We start from the raw sequence: 22,971 nt of genomic DNA on the forward strand, positions 1-22,971 counted from the left end.
TTAATGTCTGCCTTGTAGTCAAGTAACAGTTTTACTATATCTACATGATTCTTCTGACAAGCAATGAATAATGGAGATATACCATTATATATACACTTATCAATGTCTACCATATTGTCAAGTAAAATCTGTACAATAGCTTTATGATTCTCCTGAGAGGCAATATAAAGGGGAGATTTTCCATCATATGTCAAGTTATTAATGTCTGCCGTGTTGTTCAGTAACATTTTAACAATCGCTCCATGATTTTTCTTACACGCAATAAACAGGGCAGATTTGCCACCAAAATGACGAATATTAATGTTTGCCTTATTGTTTAGTAACAGTTGTACTACCTCTACATGATTCATCTGACAAGCAATAAATAAAGGAGATATTCTATAATATTTACACTTATTAATGTCTGCATTGTTGTGAAGTAACAGCTGTACAATAGCTTCATGATTATTTTCACACGCAATAAACAGGGGAGATACTCCATCATATTTACACTTATTAATGTCTGCTTTGTTATCAAGTAAAAGTTTAACTATATTTACATGATTCTCCTTGCAAGCAATAAATAATGGAGATATTCCATTATATTTACACTTATTAATGTCTGCATTGTTATCCAGTAACAGTTTTACTATATCTAAAAGATTTTTCTTACAAGCCATTAACAGGGGAGATATTCCATCATATTTACACTGATCAATGTCTGCCTTGTTGTCAAGTAATAACTGTACCATTGTTCTATGATTCTCTTGACAAGCAACATATAGGGGAGATATTCCATCATATTTACACTTATTTATGTCTTCCTTGTTGTCCAGTAACAGCTTTACTTTATCGATTTGATTCTCCCGACAAGCACCAAACAATGGATATGGTTCATCGTCTGTCCTCTTATCGATTTTTGCCTTGTGGTCGAGTAACAATTTCACTATAGGTACATGATTATTCTTACTAGCAATACACATGGGAGATGTGCCATCATCTGTACATTTATTAATGTCTGCCTCATTGTCTAATAACAGCTTTACTATATCTACATGATTCGTCTGACAAGCAATAAACAAGGGAGATTTTCCATCATCTAAACACTTATTCATATCTGCCTTGTTGTCAAGTAACAACTTTACTACATGTTCCCAATTTTCAAGACATGCAATAAATAGGGGAGATATTTCATCATATTTACACTTATTAATGTTCGCCTTGTTGTCAAGTAATAGCGTTAATATATTTATATGATTATTCTGACAGACGATAAACAGGGGTGATGTTCCATCATCTGTACATTTATTAACGTCGGCCTTGTTGTCAAGTAACATCTTCACTATATCTATATTGTTCATCAGACAAGCAATATACAGAGGAGATATTCCGTCTGCATTACACTGATTGATGACTGCACTGTTGTGAAGTAACAGCCTAACTATATCTACATAATTATTCTGACAAGCAATATATAGGGGAGAGCTGCAGTCATATCTACACTTTTTAATGTCTACTTTGTTGTCAAGTAACAGCTTTACTATATCTACATGATTATACTGACAAGCAACATATAGGGGAGAGCTGTAGTCATATCTACACTTGTTAATGTCTACTTTGTTGTCAAGTAACAGCTTCACTATATCTACATGATTATTCTGACAAGCAACATACAAGGGAGAGGTGTTATCAAGTGAACACTGATTTACGTCTGCCTTGTTATCAAGTAACAGCTGTACTATATCTGAAAGATTATTCTGACAAGCAATAAACAGGGCAAATTTTTTATCATCTGTGCACTGATTAACGCATGCCTTGCTGTCAAGTAACATATTTACTACGATTACATGATTATTCTGACAAGCAGTATATAGGGGATATGTGCAGTCATATCTACACTTGTTAATGTCTACTTTGTTGTCAAGTAACAGCTTTACTATATCTACATGATTATTCTGACAAGCAACATACAGGGGAGAGGTGTTATCAAGTGTACACCGGTTTACGTCTGCCTTGTGGTCAAGTAACATTTTTACTATTCCTATATGATCCTTCTGACAAGCTACATACAGAGGAGATGCGCCTCTATCTGTACACTTATTAATGTCTGCCTTGCTGTTTAGTAACAACATTATTATATCTTGATACCCTTCCTCACAAGCAATAAACAGAGGAGAGGTGCCGTCATATCTACACTTGTTAATATCTACATTGTTGTCAAGTAACAGCTTAACTATATCTAAGTGATTTTTCTGACAAGCAAAAAACAGAGGAGATGTTTTATCATTTGTACACTTATTAATGTCTGCATTTTTATCAAGCAAAACATTTATTATATCTTGATACCCTTCCTGACAAGCAATAAACAGAGGAGATGTGCCATCATATCGACACTTGTTAATGTCTGCATTGTTATCAAGTAACAGCTTTACCATATCTACATGATTATACTGACAACTATTAAAAAGGGGGGATGTACCATCGATTGTACTTTTATTAATGGCTGCCTTTTTGTTAAGCAACAGCTTTACTATATCTACATGATTCCTGTGACAAGCAATAAAGAGGGGAAATATTCCATTATATTTACACCTATTAATGGCTGCCTTTTTTTCAAGCAACATCTTTACTATATCTACATGATTCCTGTCACACGCAATAAATAGAGGAGATATCCCATCATAATTACACATATTAATGTCTGCCTTTTTGTCTAGTAACAGCTTTACTATTTCTACATGATTCCTCTGACAAGAAATAAGCATGGGAGATATTCCGTCATCTTTACACTTATTGATGTCTGCCTTATTGTCAAGTAACAGCTTCACTATATCTACATGATTCTCCTGACAAGCAATGAACAAGGACGATGTTCCATCGTTCGCACACTTATTAAGGTCTACCTTATTGTCAAGTAACAGCTTTACTATATTTAAATGATTCCTCTTACAAGAAATAAGCATGGGAGATATTCCATCATCTTTACACTCATTAATGTCTGCCTTATTGTCAAGTAACATCTTTACTATATCTACATTATTCTCCTGACAAGCAATGAACAAGGGAGATGTATCATCGTGTGTACACTTATTAATGTCTGCCTTGTTGTCAAGTAACAGCTTTACAATAACTTTATGATTCTCCTGACAAGCAATATATAGGGGAGATATTCCATCATCGTTACACTTATTAATGTTTGCCTTGTTGTCCAGTAACAGCTTCACTATGTTTACATGATTCATCTGACCAGCAATATATAAGGGAGATATTCCATTATTCCTACACTGATTTATGTCTGCATTGTTTTCCTGTAACAGCTTTACTATGTTTACATGATTGTTCTGACAAGCAGTAAACAGGGGTGATGTTTGATTATCTGAACACTTATTAATGTTCGCCTTGTTGTCAAGTAACAACTGCACAATAAGTTCATGATTCTCCTGGCAAGCAATATATAAGGGAGATATTCCTTCATCATTATACTTATCAATGTCTGCCTTGTTGTCAAGTAACAGCTTTACTATATCTATATGATCCTCCTGACAAGCAATGAACAAGGGAGATGTTTCATCATCTGTACACTTATTAATGTCTGCCTTGTTGTCAAGTAACAGCTGTACAATAACTATATTATTCTCCTGACAAACAATATACAGGGGAGATATTCCATCATCTGCACACTTATTGATGTCTGCCTTGTTTTCAAGTAACAACTTTACTATGTCTACATGATTCTTCTGACAGGCAACAAACAGGGGAGAGGTTTCATATTTCCAACACTTATTAATGTCTGCTTTGTTGTAAAGTAACAGTTTTACTATATCTACAAGATTATCATGACAAGCTATAAACAGGGGAGATGCTTCATCATTTCTACACTTATTTATATCTGAATTGTTGTCAAGTAACAGCTTAACAGTGTCATTACATTTATGTACGTCTGCCTTGGCGTCAAGTAAAATCTTCACAACCTCAGTGTGACCTTTCTGTGATGATATATGTAGAGGGCTATTACTATCATTTCTACAGGTATTAACATCAACACATTGGTAACATAACCAACGAATTAAAGGAATATCTCCATTAAAACAGCACTGTAATAATGCAGTATCTTTGCTATAGTTATCACAGGTATGTGCTAATTGTATTTGGTATGATTAGTCAAGTATGTTTAAATAACACAGGAATCTCTGTCTGAACTGAGGATTGGCCATATTAATATTACAGAATACAGTTACTACCTTACCATTAGACCAGTCATTAACCATTCTTTGTATGTACATTTCATGGTATTTAGGTGGAACAATAGTTATGAACTGATCCATGTCTTTTTCTCTTTCTAATAAAATTCGTTCCATAATACATTGACTGTGTGCATTTCTTATCAAACACTGGTTCATAGATTTTCCAAAATAAAAAGATAAAACGTCAAAAAGTTTATCATGCACAGTTTTGTATACACATTGATCTTTCTTAATGAATGTTTGTTCAAGTGAATCAAGTTCATCTAATAAAGTTAACCCTGATGTACCTTTATCTAGTCTACATGCCTCAAATGTGTTCTCGATGATAGTTCTTGTTACTGTATCTATGTCGTCTGCCAACACTTCCTCTTCCAACTTATTGTTGAACATAACACACAATGCCAAGGCACAGTATTTACTGAAAAGCTTATTCTTTTTCAGTTGGTCAACCTCAGCTTCATACACTGAAAAAGGATTCTGGAAGAAATCTGTATTATTGAGTGTAGGATTATCATGATACAATTTACACAGAAGTGGGAAACAATCAAATAGACCACTATATTTTATAATATCTGAAGCTTTTGCTTCCATATATTTCTCTGCTATCAAATTCTTTTCAGTTTGTGACAAGCACAAGTCTTCTGATAACAAATTGCATACGTTGGTTCTGAATATTGACAAAGATTCAAACTGTTCATCTTTGTACACTTGTAATCTACAGGCCACAATAATTTTTGTGAGTTTGTTCTGAATCAGTTCTACAATGCGCTTAATGACTGGTTTCCAGTTGTGAAGATCAGACTGGTTTATAGAATATGTTTCACAGAAGTCATCAATAACAAACAATGTTCTCTTATTTGGATTATAAAACTTAACAATGTCATATGGATTGTTTACTAGTAGTACATCATACCCTTCATCTGCCATTTCCAAAACCACATGTTGTAGGGTTGCTGTCTTCCCAACACCAGAACTAGCAGTAATAGTTACACAACTATTTTGTTGAACACATTCGAATACTTTTGTAGCAGCTGTTGTTCGAATAAAGCTAGCATCATTCTCCCGCCACTTATCCAATATCTTTGTCATTTGCACTGAAACATAAACACGTATTTTTTTTATTTGAATTCAACTTACAACACTGGTTTTTGGAACATATCATTAATTAAAAACAATTTGTATGCCTCCCCCAAGTAGGTTACCTCACCAGTAGTTGTTGTAAGTCATATCTTAATACATTTTTTTTTTTGAAGAATAATGAAAATCTCTTTATTTTTAAAGACTGACAATATGTTGCTCATTAGATATCATGTGTGGTTTAGTTGTCTCCTTACTGAAAAAATAAACTACAGTTCCTTTTATTCATATTCAACGTTGATAAAAGCAAAAAAAGAATCATCGAAAAAAAGCAAATACTCTTCAGAAACATAAGTTCACAATCTTTAATTTGTAGTAAATAATGTACTAAAGATATGCTTTTCCACCTCGGGAATAAATTACCTTAGCTATATTTGGCAAAACTTTTATAAATTTTTGGTCCTCAATGTTCTTCAACTTCCCACTTTTATTTGGCCTTTTCAACCTTTTTATTCAAGCGTCACTGATGAGTCTTTTGTAGACGAAACGCGCGTCTAGCGCAAATACAAAATTTCAAACCTGGTATATATGATGAGTTTAATTAGATACTTGTTATTGTGAAAGTTACTTTGCCTATTCAGAGTTTGTGGGCCCCAACTTATGAAAATTTCTGGATCCGCCACTAAAAACAACCCTACTAAAAAGCAAACTTCATTTCTCATCATGGATACATTTTCACCAGGAATAACCCTGGAATGATAACTGTGGTAAAAATAAGATATGACCTTGATTTCTCGTAAACAGTGATGTTTCAAACAGTGAAAATAATTTATGATGTTAATAATAATCTTTATTCTAAATCTTCAATCTTATTTACTTTTTCAATAAATATAATAAAAGAATATTTCATACGACTTTTTGCGTCTCAAGAATGTTTCGCCAGAAATTTGATACTATTCTAATGTAGCACTGTATGATAGTTAATTTATAAAATACAGCTCATAATTCCTAGGATTCTATAACAGTCGATACTCACAGGCATGTACCCTTACTGCATGCAAAGTTTCCATCATTTCAAACAATGCGAGGAGATTTGATCTGAAACAGTTTTTAAACTAATAATGAAAACCAGATTTCCTTTCTATTATTACATCCTTACCTCTAATATTCCAAGGTACTGTTGATTGGTCTAAATGTTAAGTTTTCAGCTCACTACATTCCTCTTCCATACTTGGACCACCTAGTCTTCCTACAGCCTACAAAAATAAAAAAAACCAATGATGAGATCAAAATATTAGAACTTCATTAGCTGTACACATTGTAAAGCTATAATTTGAAGAATAGTATAAATAAGCTTATAACAATAGCCTTAAATTTAATAGTTTAAACCCCACAACATTTGGTGTATGATTTTTTATGATCCCTTCGACCTTGTTGTGTATTACCATAACTCTTAAAACTAATAATTAATCATTGTCAAAATAAAAAAAAGGAAATTACTTTCACTAAAAAGTAAAATAACAAAATATCGAACTCCAAGGTAAATTCAAATAGCAAAACCAAAAGCTCAATCACATCGAACGAATGGAATACTACTGTCATATTCCTGACTTGGTACAGATATTTCCTAATGTAGAAAATGGTGGATTGAACCTGATATTATAGCTAGCTAAACCTCTCATTTATATGACATTCGCATAAGATATCATTAACTTGACACTAATGTTTGAGCAGAACAAACAGATATAACAGATAAAATGTAAAAAATTGGGATACAGCAGTCATCATTGTGTTATAATCTTGATCACTATACAAACAAACAAAATATGCCAACAAAGAAAAACAAAATGTCGTATTGAAAAAGCACATAAGCAATAATGCAAGACAGAATACAAACATGACCATAGCACAATAACACAATGACTAGATGTTCAAGTACTGAGCCACGCCAAAAAGTTACTTCCAACAATACACCAAACAGTAAATATCAATGATTTACAAGACAAAAAAAGAATACTATAACACGTCCATGACGTAATTAAAATGATAAAACAACGGCATAACTTAGAAACTGTACTTTAAGATCATCATGTATTATTTGTGTAGTTGATACGGAATATTTATCAGCAAGGTATCTTCCGATTAACTTTTTTTTACGAAAAAGGACCAATTTTCAGCAAAGACACTGGTGAAGTTTCATAAAGTCTGAGTAGCAGCTTCAATCTCTTTAATACCGAATGAGTTGGGATATGTATATTCTATATCCGGGTGAAGTTGGTATATTGCTACTACGGTGGAGGAAAATTATAATTTCAAAATTAATATCGTCTCGTTTGTTATAGATTCTGGTACTGAGATGACCGCTTCTGTCAAATTCGAGTTATAAGTCTAAAAATAAGGCGGAGGAAGCCAAGTCTGTTTCTTTAATTTCTAGATCTGGAGGATATATCAATGGAAACCACTCAGAGAAGTTTGGATTGTTAATGGAAAGAACATCATCAATATATCTGAATGTTAATTAAATGATCTGGCTTCTTTTGTCATCTTGTTTTTAAAGGAACTCCGACTCATATGAAAATACGAAGTCGGCAAATAGAGTCGCACAGTTAGTTCCCATACGAATGCCGACAATTTGTTGAGAAAGTCAACCTCAAAAGAAAAAAAACAAATGTGTTGCAAATAAGAAATTCCAGATTACTGATCACATGTTCCTCTGTGTAGCATGTTTTACTTTCACGTCACTATTAACAAAATATGCCGTATGGTATTCCAAGGTAATGAAAAACATTTGTTTTCATTTTATATTGAAAAGTATTATGAATTATTTCATTCAGACGATTTGTCAATTTCACATGGGGATTGGTGTTATACAGGGTTGACAAAATTAATTCCAGAGAAAGATCGACATTTAAAATTATCCGGACGTTCTTTATAGTTTTAGAATCCACATATGGTTAATACCACTATGCGAATACACAGTTTCACAGTATTTTTTTTTTTAGACTGTCTTTCATTGCAGACAGAATTTTTTCAATGGACAATCCTTTTGTAAAACATACAGATAAGCCGGCAATGTACCTTGTACGGAATTTTGTGAAGCCTTGATATCCCTTACACACAAGGTAAGTCCTTAGTTTGCTTTTTAATGTAATGTTCATTGAAGACATGAAGGACTTATGTTTCCCAAAATTTAATCCTTGTCAAATGGTATGTTTTTTTGTATACGGGATTACGTAAGTGCTCATAATTCTTTTACAAGACACTAGGAGTAGAACGATTTACATACAAAGACAATATTATTTGAAGCTTTGTCCACAGGAACAATAACATATTTATCGTGAAGAGATGATAGACATTTCACAGCTTCTTTGTCTCTTAAAACGGGCTTTGGTCGATCATTCACACAGTTTGTCAACTTTCGAGGTTTTATCAGATATCTGATTATTTTTTATCAATTCTGACAAAGTATCCAGATTGACTTCTTCTCGTTTTGATAATGCTCTGACGTAGTCCTCAATGATGTCAATAGAATCCATAATCAGTTTGAAGTTATGATTTCGACTGATGTGTTGGGGTTCTCTGAAATAAGGATCATAAGATATCACATTTCAGAGATGTTCATGTTGAATCCCCAGTAATAACATGACCAGACTGTCTTTACATATAAAGCAATTGGGAACAGAGGTTTTTTATGGTTTCTCCTTAATCAAGGCCATGCAATGCTTGCTAATAGTTGAATCTAAAGTTGCAATTGTGTTGGTGTAACTGTAGAATACAATATGCAAAGACTGGTTTTGAAAATGAAGTGGGATTTCTTATGTTACCTCCTTATGAAGAAGAACGTTGCTGATGTTAATAGCATCAATTCCTGTATTAGGAAACTGAATTGGAAGGACTTTCCTCTTTTCATCATGTAAAGGTTACGATCTGATTTAAAAAGACGACAAAAGGGCTACATCACAAATTATACTGACCAGTCTGTTTATTGGAGAAAATTATTGATGCATCCCTTGTCAGGTGCATAATTTCTCAAACATTTAAGAAAGTTAACAGACAGTGAAAAAAGAATAGTTATAATGCAATATAACCCTATTGGATGATGCATATGTAAAAAAAAGGTCATCAAAGCTCCATATTGTGTTGTATTGTAAAATATAGCGGTTGTTTTTAATATGTTGGGACCTATGTATTGCATTCTAACAATATAAGCTGATCATTTCAATATATTATAAAGGATATATTCACCCCACTGATATCATCCCATGCAGCGATAAATAATGTAGACTTGATCTTTCCATCATCATAATGAGCTAGCTGATTTCTGAAGTATTTTATTCTTGCTAGGTCTGCTGTGGTTGTGGTATCTGTACTAGATGGTAATTGGTCATATCCACCAGCTGGTGGAGGCAAATTCGTTAAATTCCTTAGTAATGCAACCATTAATGTAACATCAAATGAGGAAGAGTTAGGGGTACCTGAAAATAAAGATATGCGTATGTTTGTTTAACATTATAAATGAAAATAAATATTGGTTTCAATTTATATTCAATATAAACATTATTAAATCCTTTTAGTGAATTTGAGACACATTTCAAAGATCAAAGCCTTTTCATATTATAATATTTATTTTCTGGAAACATGACTCAGCATAGTATGTCGCCATTGATCATATAGGTCATAATATGGCATGTCCAGTCAAAAAACCTTGAATCCGTTCCTTGATGCATGTATATGTAACCACATATAGAGGGAAATCAAATGAGAAGTGGCTTATTCTTTATCTTTTGGTTGATAACCAAATGGAAAAAGCATAAAGAGTTTTCTTTTGGCCATTTTTATTGAGATTTTAGGTAACACTTGAAATTAGTCAAATTCTTCATTTAAGGTTTTTACTTCTATAAAAGTATAAGTAGACAACCAATGATTTCGTTCATAAAAGCATTTAGTTAACTCCTAAAACGAGTCTTCCAATGGTTTCAGAAATATCGGCGATTTTGGGAATTTATTGCAGATCAGTTTACGGTACACTGTTTCTATCTACCTATACAATGTATGTATAACATATGACACAATCACATTAAGGATTGGGTGAATTTGATCCCTTAATCTCAAAAGACAAAATTTTAAAACAAGAGGATATAAAAGTCTGAATTGCTCACCGGACAAAACATTTCAAAATGAATTACTACTATATGGGATCAGCAAATGATTTCTGTCATATTGATATTCTTATGGATCTTGTATACTTGTACTTTTTTATATTTATTAAACGTTTTTATCGATCTATCATTTATTTTAGATAAAAGGCAAATACTTGGTAATTAGAAGAAGAAAAATCATCTTTTTAGGGCAATAACTTCTGTAAGGGACCACCTGGTATATAAGGTCATATGGTGTCTTTGTAGATTTTGTATAGCTGATTAGTTTTGCTCTCCACATTATTTGTTTAATTACTATTGTTTTCAACTATGACAGATTTTGTTTTTCTATTATAGTTATCAATATTTAAGACAATTAATGCATTTTACCTGATGTTTTATTTTTAGCCATGGCGGCCGTAGTCATGTTTGTTTACCGACGAACCAAAAAGCACAAACTTTATACTAGATTCCATAAGGCTCATCCATCCAAAGTTCGGCCAAATTGGTTTGGTAGTCTCAGAGAAGATTACATATAGAAAAGAATTGGATATAAAGGTAAATCATTCAAAAACCGTTATTTCAGGCTAGAACTCCTTAATGGGTCGTCCAATTGTAGTAGAAATTGTTTTGTAGATCTAATATATGTTGCTGTTAATGCTGTTAACAGTTACTACTTATTTATTTTTTAGACCTTGTACATCTGATTGTTTAAATGTTTACCTGTGTTTGCATATCGGAAACAGTTTTAATGTTAATAAATAAGAACATTAAGATTATTCAAACTTAAATCATTTAAGTAATTTGAGGGCAATTACTCCTACGAAGTTATCTATTAATTGCGATGCAAAATAATAGTTTGAAATTGACGTTATGAGTTTTCATGTAAAATTTTCTCCTTCTGTTATAGTTTTCATGGTATTAGACAACTTATTTGTCTTTTATTATGATCTATCTTTAATCATGATCTCAGATGTATTGACCGATAGATTAAATACTAGACTCCCTAAGTATCATTCACCAAACGTTTGGATAAAATTGTTTCAGTAGTTTAAGATGTAAAGATCTTTGAAAAAGTTTGAAACGACGATAACGAGGAACAACGATCACGGACGACGACGAATAGACGCTAAGTGATGACAGTAGCTCACATGGCCCTTTAAGCCGGGTGAGCTAATAAATTTGCGACATCTACTGACCCATTGTTGGTAGTAACTTACATGGCCAATAGAGCTAGGTAAGCTAAAAACACGAATTGGTTTAAATCTGAAAACCTCGTTCCTAAATAATTCAAACTTTGATGAATTTTTTGAACGCATCTATCCCATCGAGCATGAAATAAACGTTACATCAAATACAGTTAAGCCTGTCTCAAAGCTTGTCTTACATCAAGAAATTAAAACTCTACGACCGACAAGATGATTTCAGCTTACCAATTGTGATTTTTTCATTTCTATGAAGCAACATTCCAGTAGCGCCTGCATATGGGGAATATATATTCAAGCTGATACGATATATATTGCAGGGATTTTGTTTCCTCTCACAATTTCCTTAATGTTAGGGTTGCTGCTCATAAATGTAGTGTTTCGTAGTTCAATTTCGAATTTTGAAGCCATTTAAAATCTATCTCACTAAAGATTGTCATAAATTGAAAACGAAAATTGAGAGAATCACTATAAATGAAGACCAAACATCACATTCAGTCGCTTCAATGGTTCAGTTTCTAGTCAAATGAAGACCAAACATCACATTCAGCCGCTTCAATGGTTCAGTTTCTAGTCAAATGCAATCATTAACAATATAAAGTCAAATTGGACTTACCCAACACCATCTGAAATATTTATGTGATATTCCAGACAACAAACACTCCTTGATAACTTACGAAGTTTATGTTGTGGATAATTCTTGTTTACACTTCATTGATGAGTGTAATGCATCTGAATTTCATGCCAACAAGATGTACAAAGTTTCGGCAAAAGCAATATGTAAATTTATTTTACGAAACTATTTTTTCCTCTTCCATATTTAGTTAGGATTAGAATTACACCATGAGTTCGTATGAAAAGGAATGACAATCGAAATTCCCATAGAGTTTGTGCATTATACTCTGAAGTATGAGGACATCTCACTTGCATGCTTAAAATATTTGGAAATAAGCAGAATCCAAACATGTCATATTTACCTAGAGGTATTACTGCATTTACAAAAGAGGCTCATATAATACAGAGAGGAGGTTATAATATTGACATCATTTCTGGGAATAGTGAAAAAAAAACTTTCACTTCATACCGATGGCTGTCTTTGAGTTTATACTGAGTGCCAATGAAAACGCAACACTTGTAAATTTCAAATATTTAAAAAAAATATAAATATTTTTTTTAAATGATTACCTATATCGGTTTGCAAATGAACTTTCAGACTTCTTTCGACAACTTTACGCTTGAATGATTTTAGAAAAAAAGTTACGTGCTTGGTTACAGAATAGGGAGGAGAGTCGAGTGTACCGCTATTTTACGCACGAGTGATTTTCTCATGTTTGTTTTTGAAAGCCTTGCTTAAGAATTGAAATTTCCCATCCTTTTTTGTAAGCCACTGCAATAAATTAAGACGCAGATGCCAAGACTTTCAGACTAACAGAGATATGAAGTTTGGAGCATGGTGCAAGGAGGCATTTCAAGTCGTGAAATTGCACGTTGAATGCAGTGTTCGGCCTCAACAATTACCAGACTCATCCAAAGATTCAAACAATTTGGGTCTTTGAATGATAGGCCACGTCCCGGAAGACAGGGAGCAACTACTGCCCAACAGGGCCGATACATTCGTCTTCAGCACCTGCGAGATCGTTTCCGTACGGCTGTCCAATCAACACGAGAGACTGTCGGCGTCCATAGGAGACAAATTTGAGCAAACACGGTAAGACGCCGTTTGCGCAGCAGTGGATTAAGGACACGGCGGCCTTTCCGTGGCAACATGCTGACAGCAGTACGACGCCAAAATCGCCTTAGATGGACACAACAGCGTCAGAGATGGTCACACAGGCAATGGACAACTGTCTTATGGACGGACGAATCAAGATTCCATCTTCGCCGTAGTGATGGACGAACTCGTGTGTGGAGAAGAAGAGGAGAACGCTATGCAGATTCATGTATCCAAGAGACAGATCGTTGGGGTGGTGGTAGTGTCATGGTATGAGGAGGATTATCGTTCAACCATAAAACTCCACTTATCATTATCAATGGCAATTTAAACGCCAAACGCTACATTGTTGAAGTTTTACGGCCGACCGTTATACCGTTTATGACTTGGCATCAAGATGTTAATCATTTTCAACAAGATAACGCTCGTGCACACTCCGCACGACTCACAACTGCGTTCATCAATAACAACCATGTTCAGAAATTACCATGGCCAGCCTTTTCGCCGGATTTGAGTCCAATTGAACACTTATGGGATCAAATTGGACAAACCGTAAGACGACGACAGCCACCACAATTTACGCTGCGCCAACTTGAAATTGCATTGCGGGAAGAATGGACAAACATTCCACAGCACCGTATCCGACGTCTGCTCAGGTCAATGCCACGTCGTTGTAGAGATTGCGTTGCAGCACGCGGTGGACACATTCGTTATTGAGACTGTGAGTAGTGAATTGTAGCGTTGTGTTGCATGAACGCATTGCATTCGAATCGTGGTAATTTGAAAATTTTTGTTTGACTTTTATCTTTAGATAAACCCATTATCTGTCAGTAACAATTACTGTAAAGAAAATATTATTTTGTATAAAAATGATATTTTTAAAAAAAACAAAGTGTTGCATTTTTATTGGCAATCAGTATATTACAGACACAAGAAGCGCTATATTGTGTCTGTTTGTTTTGCTCACATATTGTTGTTAATATAATGGAATTTTAGGGCGACTGGCACACAAGTGAGAAATTTAGCTATCTATAAAATCAGGTTTAATTCGCCATTTCGTCATAAGAAAATGTCTGTACCAATTCAGGAAAGAACAGTTGTTTTTCATTCGTTTGGTGTGTTTGAGTTGTTGATTTTACCATTTTATAACGGCCATTCCGTTTTGGATTTCCCTTGCAATTCGGTATTTTTGTTATGCTACTTTTGTTCTACTGTAGGTTCTTCTAGGGTTAAAATTGAGCTAGAAAGAGCTATGACGTTTGATGATTCTAATATTAAACATATGGCCTGTTTACCAATCGACAAGATAAAAACAAATGTAGACCTTATGTTTGTTTAAGTGCAAAACGTTGTTTCAATTCCAATTTCTGCAGAAAATACTGAAAACATAGTCCATATTCTTGCCAGCTTTTACAAAAAGGTATCCTAATTCGAAGAAAATTTGATAGCTTATGCTGTAGTCATACCCACAAAACGTAGCAACATGGCAACAATTATAGTATATTCATGTACTTCTATGAAAAAATGTTTGGAGTTGACTTTCATGATAATTTTTTGGTCTTATCGAAAAGCAATAAAGATTTATTTACTGTTTTAAAGACCATACATGTATTTGAAAATTTTAGAACGCATACCGGTTTATTTCAAGGGACCTATTGTCATCAGAGATCCTTCAAGATCTTACATAAAGAGATTAAACTAAAAACTGTGTATTCAATACACAGTATTTGTCTTGTACACGTATTTTATCGTGTGAAGGGTATGCGAGATGTAGGAATCATCTTAGTCACTAAGCAATTTCTGAAGGAAGACGGCGATGAAAATGATGTCTGAACAATAATACAAATGTATTACATGGCGTGTGGATATCACTCAGACTGATGCGGAATGTTTACACAAAGGGATAAACAATGTGAAGCACGGTGTTCTTAAAATGTTGTGTCCTTTACATGTTAATTTTAAATTGCAGCAACTCTTTCTGAAGGGGTCCATACATGTAATAGACTGCTCGTGTCAAAATTCATACCCTTACAATCTCAATGTTCATAACAAACAAATATACACTAACCAAAAGTACTTGATTTATACCATTGTATTCAGTTTCCTTGAGAAACATTTGACGCCGGTATATAATTTTAAAAACAGAAACAAAATTATCTTCTTTTCTTTTGATTAAACGGTAAAGTTCAGAAATGTACACGTAATGTAAAGAATATCAATTGAAACCAATTTTCTGTTTCGTCTCTGCCTTATTCTTGTTGGGCATTTGGTGATTACATTTTTTTTTATTCAAAACGACTTGAAAAAAAATTTCTATTGTTTACTCTTTCATTCAAGAGCAGCTATTTCTTGTTCTTTTTTTCCAATTCAGGCATTATTTTCTGACTTTTAATATACCCTCGTGAATTTGTTAAACATTAATGACAATCTCAACTACTTCAAATTTAAAAAAAAAAATGCACATTTTGTCGATTCTTCGACCAGGCAAAAAATAAGTTAAAACATTTCTTAAACCGAAAGATCCTAGCTTAATCTGCAGGTAGGGTGTTTCATTAAAGTGGAACATGTGTTAGCTATGTCACTTCACTTATTGACAAAAAAGGTCAGTTGAAAACAAGATTTTAAAACACAAAGAGAATTAAATTTATCATTTTTTATTTCTTACTACATTAAGCTCAAAAGCATCAGATACAAGTTATAACAACATAGATAGCCCTGTCTTCTATCAAAGGGACAAAAAGAAACGATTTAGCTTCCAAATTATGAGTTTCCGGTTCATTGTATTAACATTCAAGCGGCGCCCTGCTAATAGATTATATATCTCCAAGTCAATACAATACTCAAAGGCTTGCGTTTACTGTAACAATTTCCATGACAATGGTTTGATGCTTGTAAATGAACTATTAAACCAAGAGCTCCGAGTGATTGAAATCATCCCATAGACAATTTTAGGAACGCCTTCACGAGAGGTTTGCCCGTTATGGAATATATGTTTCTAACGGTTATGTTCCAATTGTCGAATCGTTTATCCTCTTTTCTTTACCTAGAATGTGACCTACCAAATCTGACTAATCACCGAGTTTATACTAACCTGATCAACACGACGAGTGACATATGCGGAGCAGGATGTGCTTTCCCTTTGTTAGCACCTGGTTTGATGTACGGTTTTTGGTAGGGTTCGTGTTGCACAGTGCTTAGTTTTTTATGTTGTGTTTCGGTTTTACTCATGGCATAGTCAGTTTGTATTCGACATATGATTTTGAATATCCTATTGGTATATTTCTCCTCTCTTAATTATATTAACTGAATTATGTTGTGTGTACTTTATGCTTACATACACTTTCTTTTCATATATTTAGCATGTTCAGTTAGACTACTTTCTCATTGACAGACAATTATTACAAGTTTTTCAACTTATCAAAGAACATTACAAAAGGTGCAAACAAGATGTTTAATTAACCAGATTTATAGAACTAATACGTACCACTACGGGGACACAGTAGGTTCCATTGAGCTGCATTAATGACACGCTTCTTTTTCAAGTCAAGAAGTTTTCCCATGTCCTGTTTAATTGAGGCTTCTAAGCAAGAAGGGTGGAACTCATTATCAAATAATACACGCACAGCCCTTGGAGAAATGCCAGTTAGTAACAAATTCATTCTCAAATAGTTCTCTTCTTCTTCAGAAACATGTGATATATCAGCAGTTGCCATTTTTTCTTAATCTTAATCTACAAGATGTTCCTTAAATCTAATGTTCAGGTTTGTAACGATGCTGCTGCCTAAAAGTTACATAATTACCATTGGTTTTTTTCTATAATGCTGTTTGTAAATTCAATATACTTTGGTGATTTCATTTGTCTCGCTTAATACCAGTAGACAGGACTGTTAACTGGTACTCAATGACTGTTTTCCTTATTGCCTAATAATTCGAATATTCTTGGGAGTTCTAGTTCTTTTTACCATTAATCAATATAACCTCCTTTACCAGCATGAACTGAAAATGCAGAAAAAAAGGTAATGATAAAAAATAAATAATAAGAAGTCTCCTTACACATCATGCCCTCCCTCACCATCCTTTTGTCCATGTTCAGGTAACCATGAACACTATTTTTCATATAACTTGAAATGTTCAACTCACAATGAAGATAAGTGCTTAGACTCAAGTTTATATGACCAATCAAACTTCATAGTATAAACTACATTAACCTTAGCATTAATCACTAGTTTTCAGTCATCACATTTCTCAGTAAACCGTGTAATCGGGTTAAAAACCATTATTTAGCATATAATTTAACTAGGTCACATCATAATAAACATATTTTCAAAGTTTCAAGTTGATGTGATCTTAATGGTAAATACCTATGCCAAAACATTACCTGATATAGGACTGACCAGAGAAAAGACGGACGGATCACTAGTAAATGAATTTTAATTTAAAACGGTCATTTTAATTTCCACTGCGATTGATTAAGTACTGCTGAGACCATACGCTTGAGTCAATTCAGTAATGTTCAGTACTGATTAGTAGCCTTTCAGACAATTCAGTATAATGTTGATGTATACAGGTAAATATTAGCTAATGAACAGTCTGAAAATAGACTGTACATATCTTAATTGACTGCTAAAGAAATGTCTGAACAGTAATGAATTGACTGTTAAACTTAAAATGACAGAACAATATATTGTTCAGTCTATTAAGCGCTGTTCCTATCAAAATGACCGTTTAGGTTCAAAATAACTAATGAATGCCCAGACTCAATACAAATTGCTTTTTATATACTTCCTGAATTATTTTTTCATTGCCTACACATGAAATTGTGATATATTCAGCAGAAAAGTTAAGCTGAAAAGTTTAATGCCTGAACTTCTTTATACATGTGATACTTTAATTGCAAATTTGTTTTACTCAGAAGAGGTAAAATTGGATTGGAAATCTTTAGTTATGAAGCTGTTCAACAGCATTGATGGAAAAACAGTAATACCTTTGTGTATGTTTACTTTTTAGTGTACTTTCGTCGTTTTCTGGCCTTCTACCCAAATTGTTTTATAGATAAGTAGGTTTTTTTTTTATAAAAACACAGATTGTCACGGCAGTCTCTTTCTTTTATCATGTAAATAAAATCCCTGAATGGCGTTTCTGCAAATTTCCCCATATTTTAATAACAAGCTTTATTTTCAGATTGGTGGAATAGCAGCCATTGTTTTCAACAGAAGCGTTGCCTAGGTATTTCACATTAAACAAATTTATTAAGCAAATTTTCAATAAAAGAAAACAATTACATACACGTAGCAGTGTATATTATTTATATGACAATCCTTAAAGCATTTTCTGTCGAAGTACATTTTAGAAATAAAGTAAACTTTTTATACCTTAAACAAAAAGGCGAGTACGAGGAAACCGAGTTGGGCTTTTTTTATACACACGTCCCTATTATTCAATTGAAATTTAAATGTTTATGTTAACCAGATAGCAAAAGATTGATATACCTACGGTAGATATACGTCACAGTTTATTGTGCACAAGGAAACAAATCGCACAGTATTTGTAATATGAGCCTATAGAAAATTTTCATTACATAAGGAAGAAACTTGTGTATAATCAGGAATATTGGCTAACATTTCGATTACTCATCAACTTTGGTACATATTATCTTTCATTTTCAATACATTTATACTTGTATAATATTGAATTGGTATATTTGAATCAAGCAGGTTTTGACATTTGCAGTAACATCTATATGCCTAACACTCGTTGTAAGTTCAGATAATATCATTAATATTCAACAAAGACTAAAGACTGATGGGTGATATTAGAAATGTTATAGTTTTGTTTTAAATTTCTGTAAAAACAAAGCTTTGTCTTTACATATATAAATAGAACAAAATTATACTTATGAATCTGGGATGAACGACAAAGCGAAAACCAGTATACAGTTTTGAACGTATAACTCAAACTGTCAGATTACAAATGTTATGTAAAACTTGAATGCAAAGTAAATTCTCTGATTTAATTTAGATTTCATATGCCTTATTCTTTTTCAGAGCTTAAATTTCATGACCAGAATATCCCTAAATCGAATAAGTGAACATGTCCACTGTTGTGTAGACTATATGGCCATATTGTATGCATTAACAATGGACAGATTTGTGTAAAATTTACAGAACATTAGTACTTGTTGTTTCTTGTTTGAATGGTAATTGTTTCCTACTTCTATTTTTTGTAATTTTTGTTATCAAAATGAATAGCCAGTGCTTGCGATTCAGTGGTGATTGCTTTCTTATCAAAATATTTTGGATTGCTCTCCTATTCCTCCTTCCATCATAAGTTTATTTAGTTTAGAACAATTGTGTTGCTGGTTCATGTGCCAATTTTCTTGCATTTTCCGTAACTATTGAATTATAAAGAAATTGTTACTGCCCTGATATTATTTCAAGAGTTTTAAACTCCCAGTACATTTGAAAAACAATTCTCTTCTGCAGTACATATACAAAATGGCGTCTATTAGGAAATAATGTCGAACTATTCTTATACACACGCTACATTTTTTCTATTGAAATATTAATGTTTCTATTACCCAGATACAGAATACTAATATACCTAAGGTAAATATATACGTCACAGTTCATTGTGCACAAGGAAACAAATCTCACAGTATGTATTTGAAATATGAACTTATAGAAAATTTTGCTTATCAATGGAAGAAACTTGTGTATAATCAAGATTGACTAACATTTCGATTACTCATTAACTCTGGTCTATAATATCTTTCATATTCAGTATATTTCTACTTATATGATATTGAATTGGTATATTTGAATCAAGCATGTTTTGTATTTCCAGTTACATCTATATGCGTTAATGATTACAGTTTAAGCAAATTGCCTTACACCCGTTGTAATTCAGATGATATCATTTGTATAACATAAAGACTAAAGACTGGTGAATGGTATAATAAATATTAAAGTTTTGTTTTGTATTTCTGTTAAAAAAAAGCTTTGTCCTTTCATATGTATATATATATATATATAGAGAGAGAGAGAGAGAGAGAGAGAGAGAGAGAGAGATTTTTTTCTAATGAATCTGGGATAAACGACAAAACGAAAACAATTATACAGGTTTCAACGGACATCTTAAACTGTCAGATTACAAATTTGATATTAGACGTTGCATGTAAAGTACCTTCTCTGTTTAAAATTCCACATGCCTTTTTTTATTCAGAGCTTAAATGTACTGACCAGAATATCTATAAAAGAAATAAGTGAACATGTCCACTGTTTGGTAGACTATACATGTATGACCGTATTATATGCATTTACAATGGACATATTTTGTGAATGATTAACAGTACATAAGTACTTGTTGTTTCTTGATTGAAAGATATCTGCTTTTTTGTAATTTTTGTTATAAAAAAAAACAGCCAGTGATTGAATTTCTGTTATCAGTGGTGATTGCTTTTCTTATCAAAATATCTTAGATTGCTCTCCTATTCCTCTTTCTATCATTTATTTTGTTTAGAAAAATTGTGTTGCTTGTTCATGTGCCCATTTTCTTGCATTTTCCGTGACTATTGAATTTTTAAGAAATTGTTACTGCTACTTGAGTTTTAAACTCCCAGTATGTTTAAAAAATAAATCACATCTACAGTACTTATACAAAATGGCGACTATGAGGAAACAGTGTCGAACAATTTGTATACACACGCTACTTTTATACTATTGAAGTTTAAATGAGAATTGTCTGGTAGTTTGATATATTGCTGTCAAATTTAAGGATTTACATAATAGGTAAAAAAAAAGCTAGAATTTTCAGTTCGGACTAAATTCAGACAGTCACTTTTAATTTTTTTTATAACTTTTCCAAATAAACTTAGATTTTCATAAAAATCTATAGCTGTCTCAATTATACATTGATCTTACAGAATGCCAGGTTGTTTGGTTGTTCTATTGACATTTAAATGTTAACATTTAAATGTAAAACTGTGCCAATTATAAACCGTCTGCCATACACTCGGTAAATGTTAAGATATTTTCAATAGTATGGCATTCTAAAGGCTAATGTACTGTTTGAGAAATGATAATGTTTCGTTTTATATTTCTGTTAACAAAACTTTGGGTATATTCATACCAATTCAAGTTTCTATTCATTCTAGATAGCTTTTATATCATATTAATATAAAAATTGTAGACCAATGCATAAGTTTCCAACCGATATCATAAACTCTTAATCAACAAATATTATATTCGATGTTGCATATTACATATTAATTTGATCAGCAATTTCACTGATCCTTAATTTAAATTTGAAAGCTTGGTTTTAAAGATTCAATTTCATGGCCAGAATATTTATCAATGAAATAATTGAACAGGTCAAATGATATGTAGAAGAAAGGGCAATATAAGATCCATTCATAGTACACACTATTTGTGAAAAATCAACCAGTCAAATGAACATTGGTACATGTTGATTCTTGCTTCAAAGAAAATGGCTTACTACTTATTATTTCTGTGCATTACTTAAATGAATAGCCAGTGATAAAAATTACTTACCAGTGGTATTTTGTTTTCTTTTCAAAATTGTTTCTCTTGCTCTCATGTTCTACGTTCTATCATATATTTGTCATGTTAAAACAATTTTGTTTCTGGTTTATTTGCCTATTGTCTTACAATTTTCCGTGTTTATTGGATTATAATGTAATTGTAATTATAACCTGATACTATTTCCTGATTGTTTAACTCTTTGAACGTTTTATAAATAAATCACAATACACAAAATGGCGACTATAAGGAAACAGTGTCGAACTACTTTTATACACCCACTACTATTATTCTATTGAAATGTAAATGTTTCGTTTAGCTTGACAACAAAAGAATTCGAGATCTACGGTAGAAACACGTTATAGTTCAATGAGCACACGATAAAAAATCACAGTATTTGAAATATCGACTCACAGAAAACTATCCTTCAGTATAAATAGAAGAAACTTGAAAACTTATTTTACTTTTTATATATCATTAAGATTAAAGGCAACATTTATTATTAATCTGACATGCATTTAAATTGTTCTTCAACTCTGAAACATATTATTGCTCATTGTCAAAATATTTGTGCTTATATAATATTGTACATGTTGTAATAGTTTTAAAAAAATTACAACACAACAAAAAAACCTCAAGATTTAATTACCGTCAAAGTCCAGTGAAAAAGCTACAATTTTCTTTTATAAAAGCGGAGGATTACGTGATTACAGAGGCATTAGCTGTGATGTGTTGTTGGAATCCAATACTATTGGATACTCTTAACTGCTCGTTGATTACGCTTCGATCACTTTTCTGTTGATATAATTGTTTGCTTGATAAACATCAGGTTTATCAAGATATGGCGAGGTGCTCGCACTGGTATATAGAGTCAGCCTCTTCAAAACCGAACAGATATGATTCATGGAAAACATATGTGCATTGTCTTCTTTAACAAACAATGCCTGGTATCGTCTAAATGACGCTTTATGTATTAATTCGATGTCTTTCTTTTAATTATCAATGTTTTCATCAATCATATTATAATTTTATATAACTTTTACTAATAATGAATAAGAGTTTATGATCCAAAACTAAAAG

The 22,971-nt window shown here is 32.6% G+C and overlaps 3 protein-coding genes across 3 annotated transcripts; all 3 read right to left on the reverse strand.

Annotated features, from left to right (window-relative positions):
* LOC127719247 (serine/threonine-protein phosphatase 6 regulatory ankyrin repeat subunit B-like) lies at positions 1 to 4,000 on the reverse strand. Its single transcript, XM_052225262.1, has 3 exons — positions 3,995 to 4,000; positions 392 to 3,941; positions 1 to 11 (listed from the first exon to the last, which is right to left on the reverse strand). The coding sequence occupies exons 1-3, from the start codon at positions 3,998 to 4,000 to the stop codon at positions 1 to 3; spliced, it is 3,567 nt and encodes a 1,188-aa protein (XP_052081222.1).
* On the reverse strand, positions 3,902 to 6,571 carry LOC127720328 (uncharacterized). The gene is made up of 2 exons (XM_052226897.1): positions 6,460 to 6,571; positions 3,902 to 5,317 (listed from the first exon to the last, which is right to left on the reverse strand). Exon 2 carries the CDS (start codon positions 5,310 to 5,312, stop codon positions 4,137 to 4,139), a length of 1,176 nt encoding a protein of 391 aa, XP_052082857.1. The 5' UTR covers positions 5,313 to 5,317; positions 6,460 to 6,571; the 3' UTR covers positions 3,902 to 4,136.
* LOC127719248 (uncharacterized) lies at positions 6,497 to 22,148 on the reverse strand. The gene is made up of 4 exons (XM_052225263.1): positions 21,904 to 22,148; positions 16,839 to 17,350; positions 9,546 to 9,775; positions 6,497 to 6,556 (listed from the first exon to the last, which is right to left on the reverse strand). The coding sequence occupies exons 2-4, from the start codon at positions 17,065 to 17,067 to the stop codon at positions 6,497 to 6,499; spliced, it is 519 nt and encodes a 172-aa protein (XP_052081223.1). The 5' UTR covers positions 17,068 to 17,350; positions 21,904 to 22,148.
* Positions 22,149 to 22,971: the final 823 nt, after the last annotated feature.

The sequence above is a fragment of the Mytilus californianus genome, unplaced genomic scaffold (assembly GCF_021869535.1).
Source record: "Mytilus californianus isolate M0D057914Y unplaced genomic scaffold, xbMytCali1.0.p SCAF_11, whole genome shotgun sequence".
Classification (NCBI taxonomy): Eukaryota; Metazoa; Mollusca; class Bivalvia; order Mytilida; family Mytilidae; genus Mytilus; species Mytilus californianus.

Excerpts from the sequence above, each read along its gene's own strand:
- LOC127720328 (XM_052226897.1), bottom strand. The coding sequence starts at position 5,312 with ATGACAAAGATATTGGATAAGTGGCGGGAGAATGATGCTAGCTTTATT.
- LOC127719248 (XM_052225263.1), bottom strand. The coding sequence starts at position 17,067 with ATGGCAACTGCTGATATATCACATGTTTCTGAAGAAGAAGAGAACTAT. Across the intron at positions 9,776-16,838 it reads CCTACTGTGTCCCCGTAGTG|GTACCCCTAACTCTTCCTCA; the intron begins GTACGTATTAGT and ends CTTTATTTTCAG. Across the intron at positions 6,557-9,545 it reads CATGGGATGATATCAGTGGG|GCTGTAGGAAGACTAGGTGG; the intron begins GTGAATATATCC and ends TTATTTTTGTAG.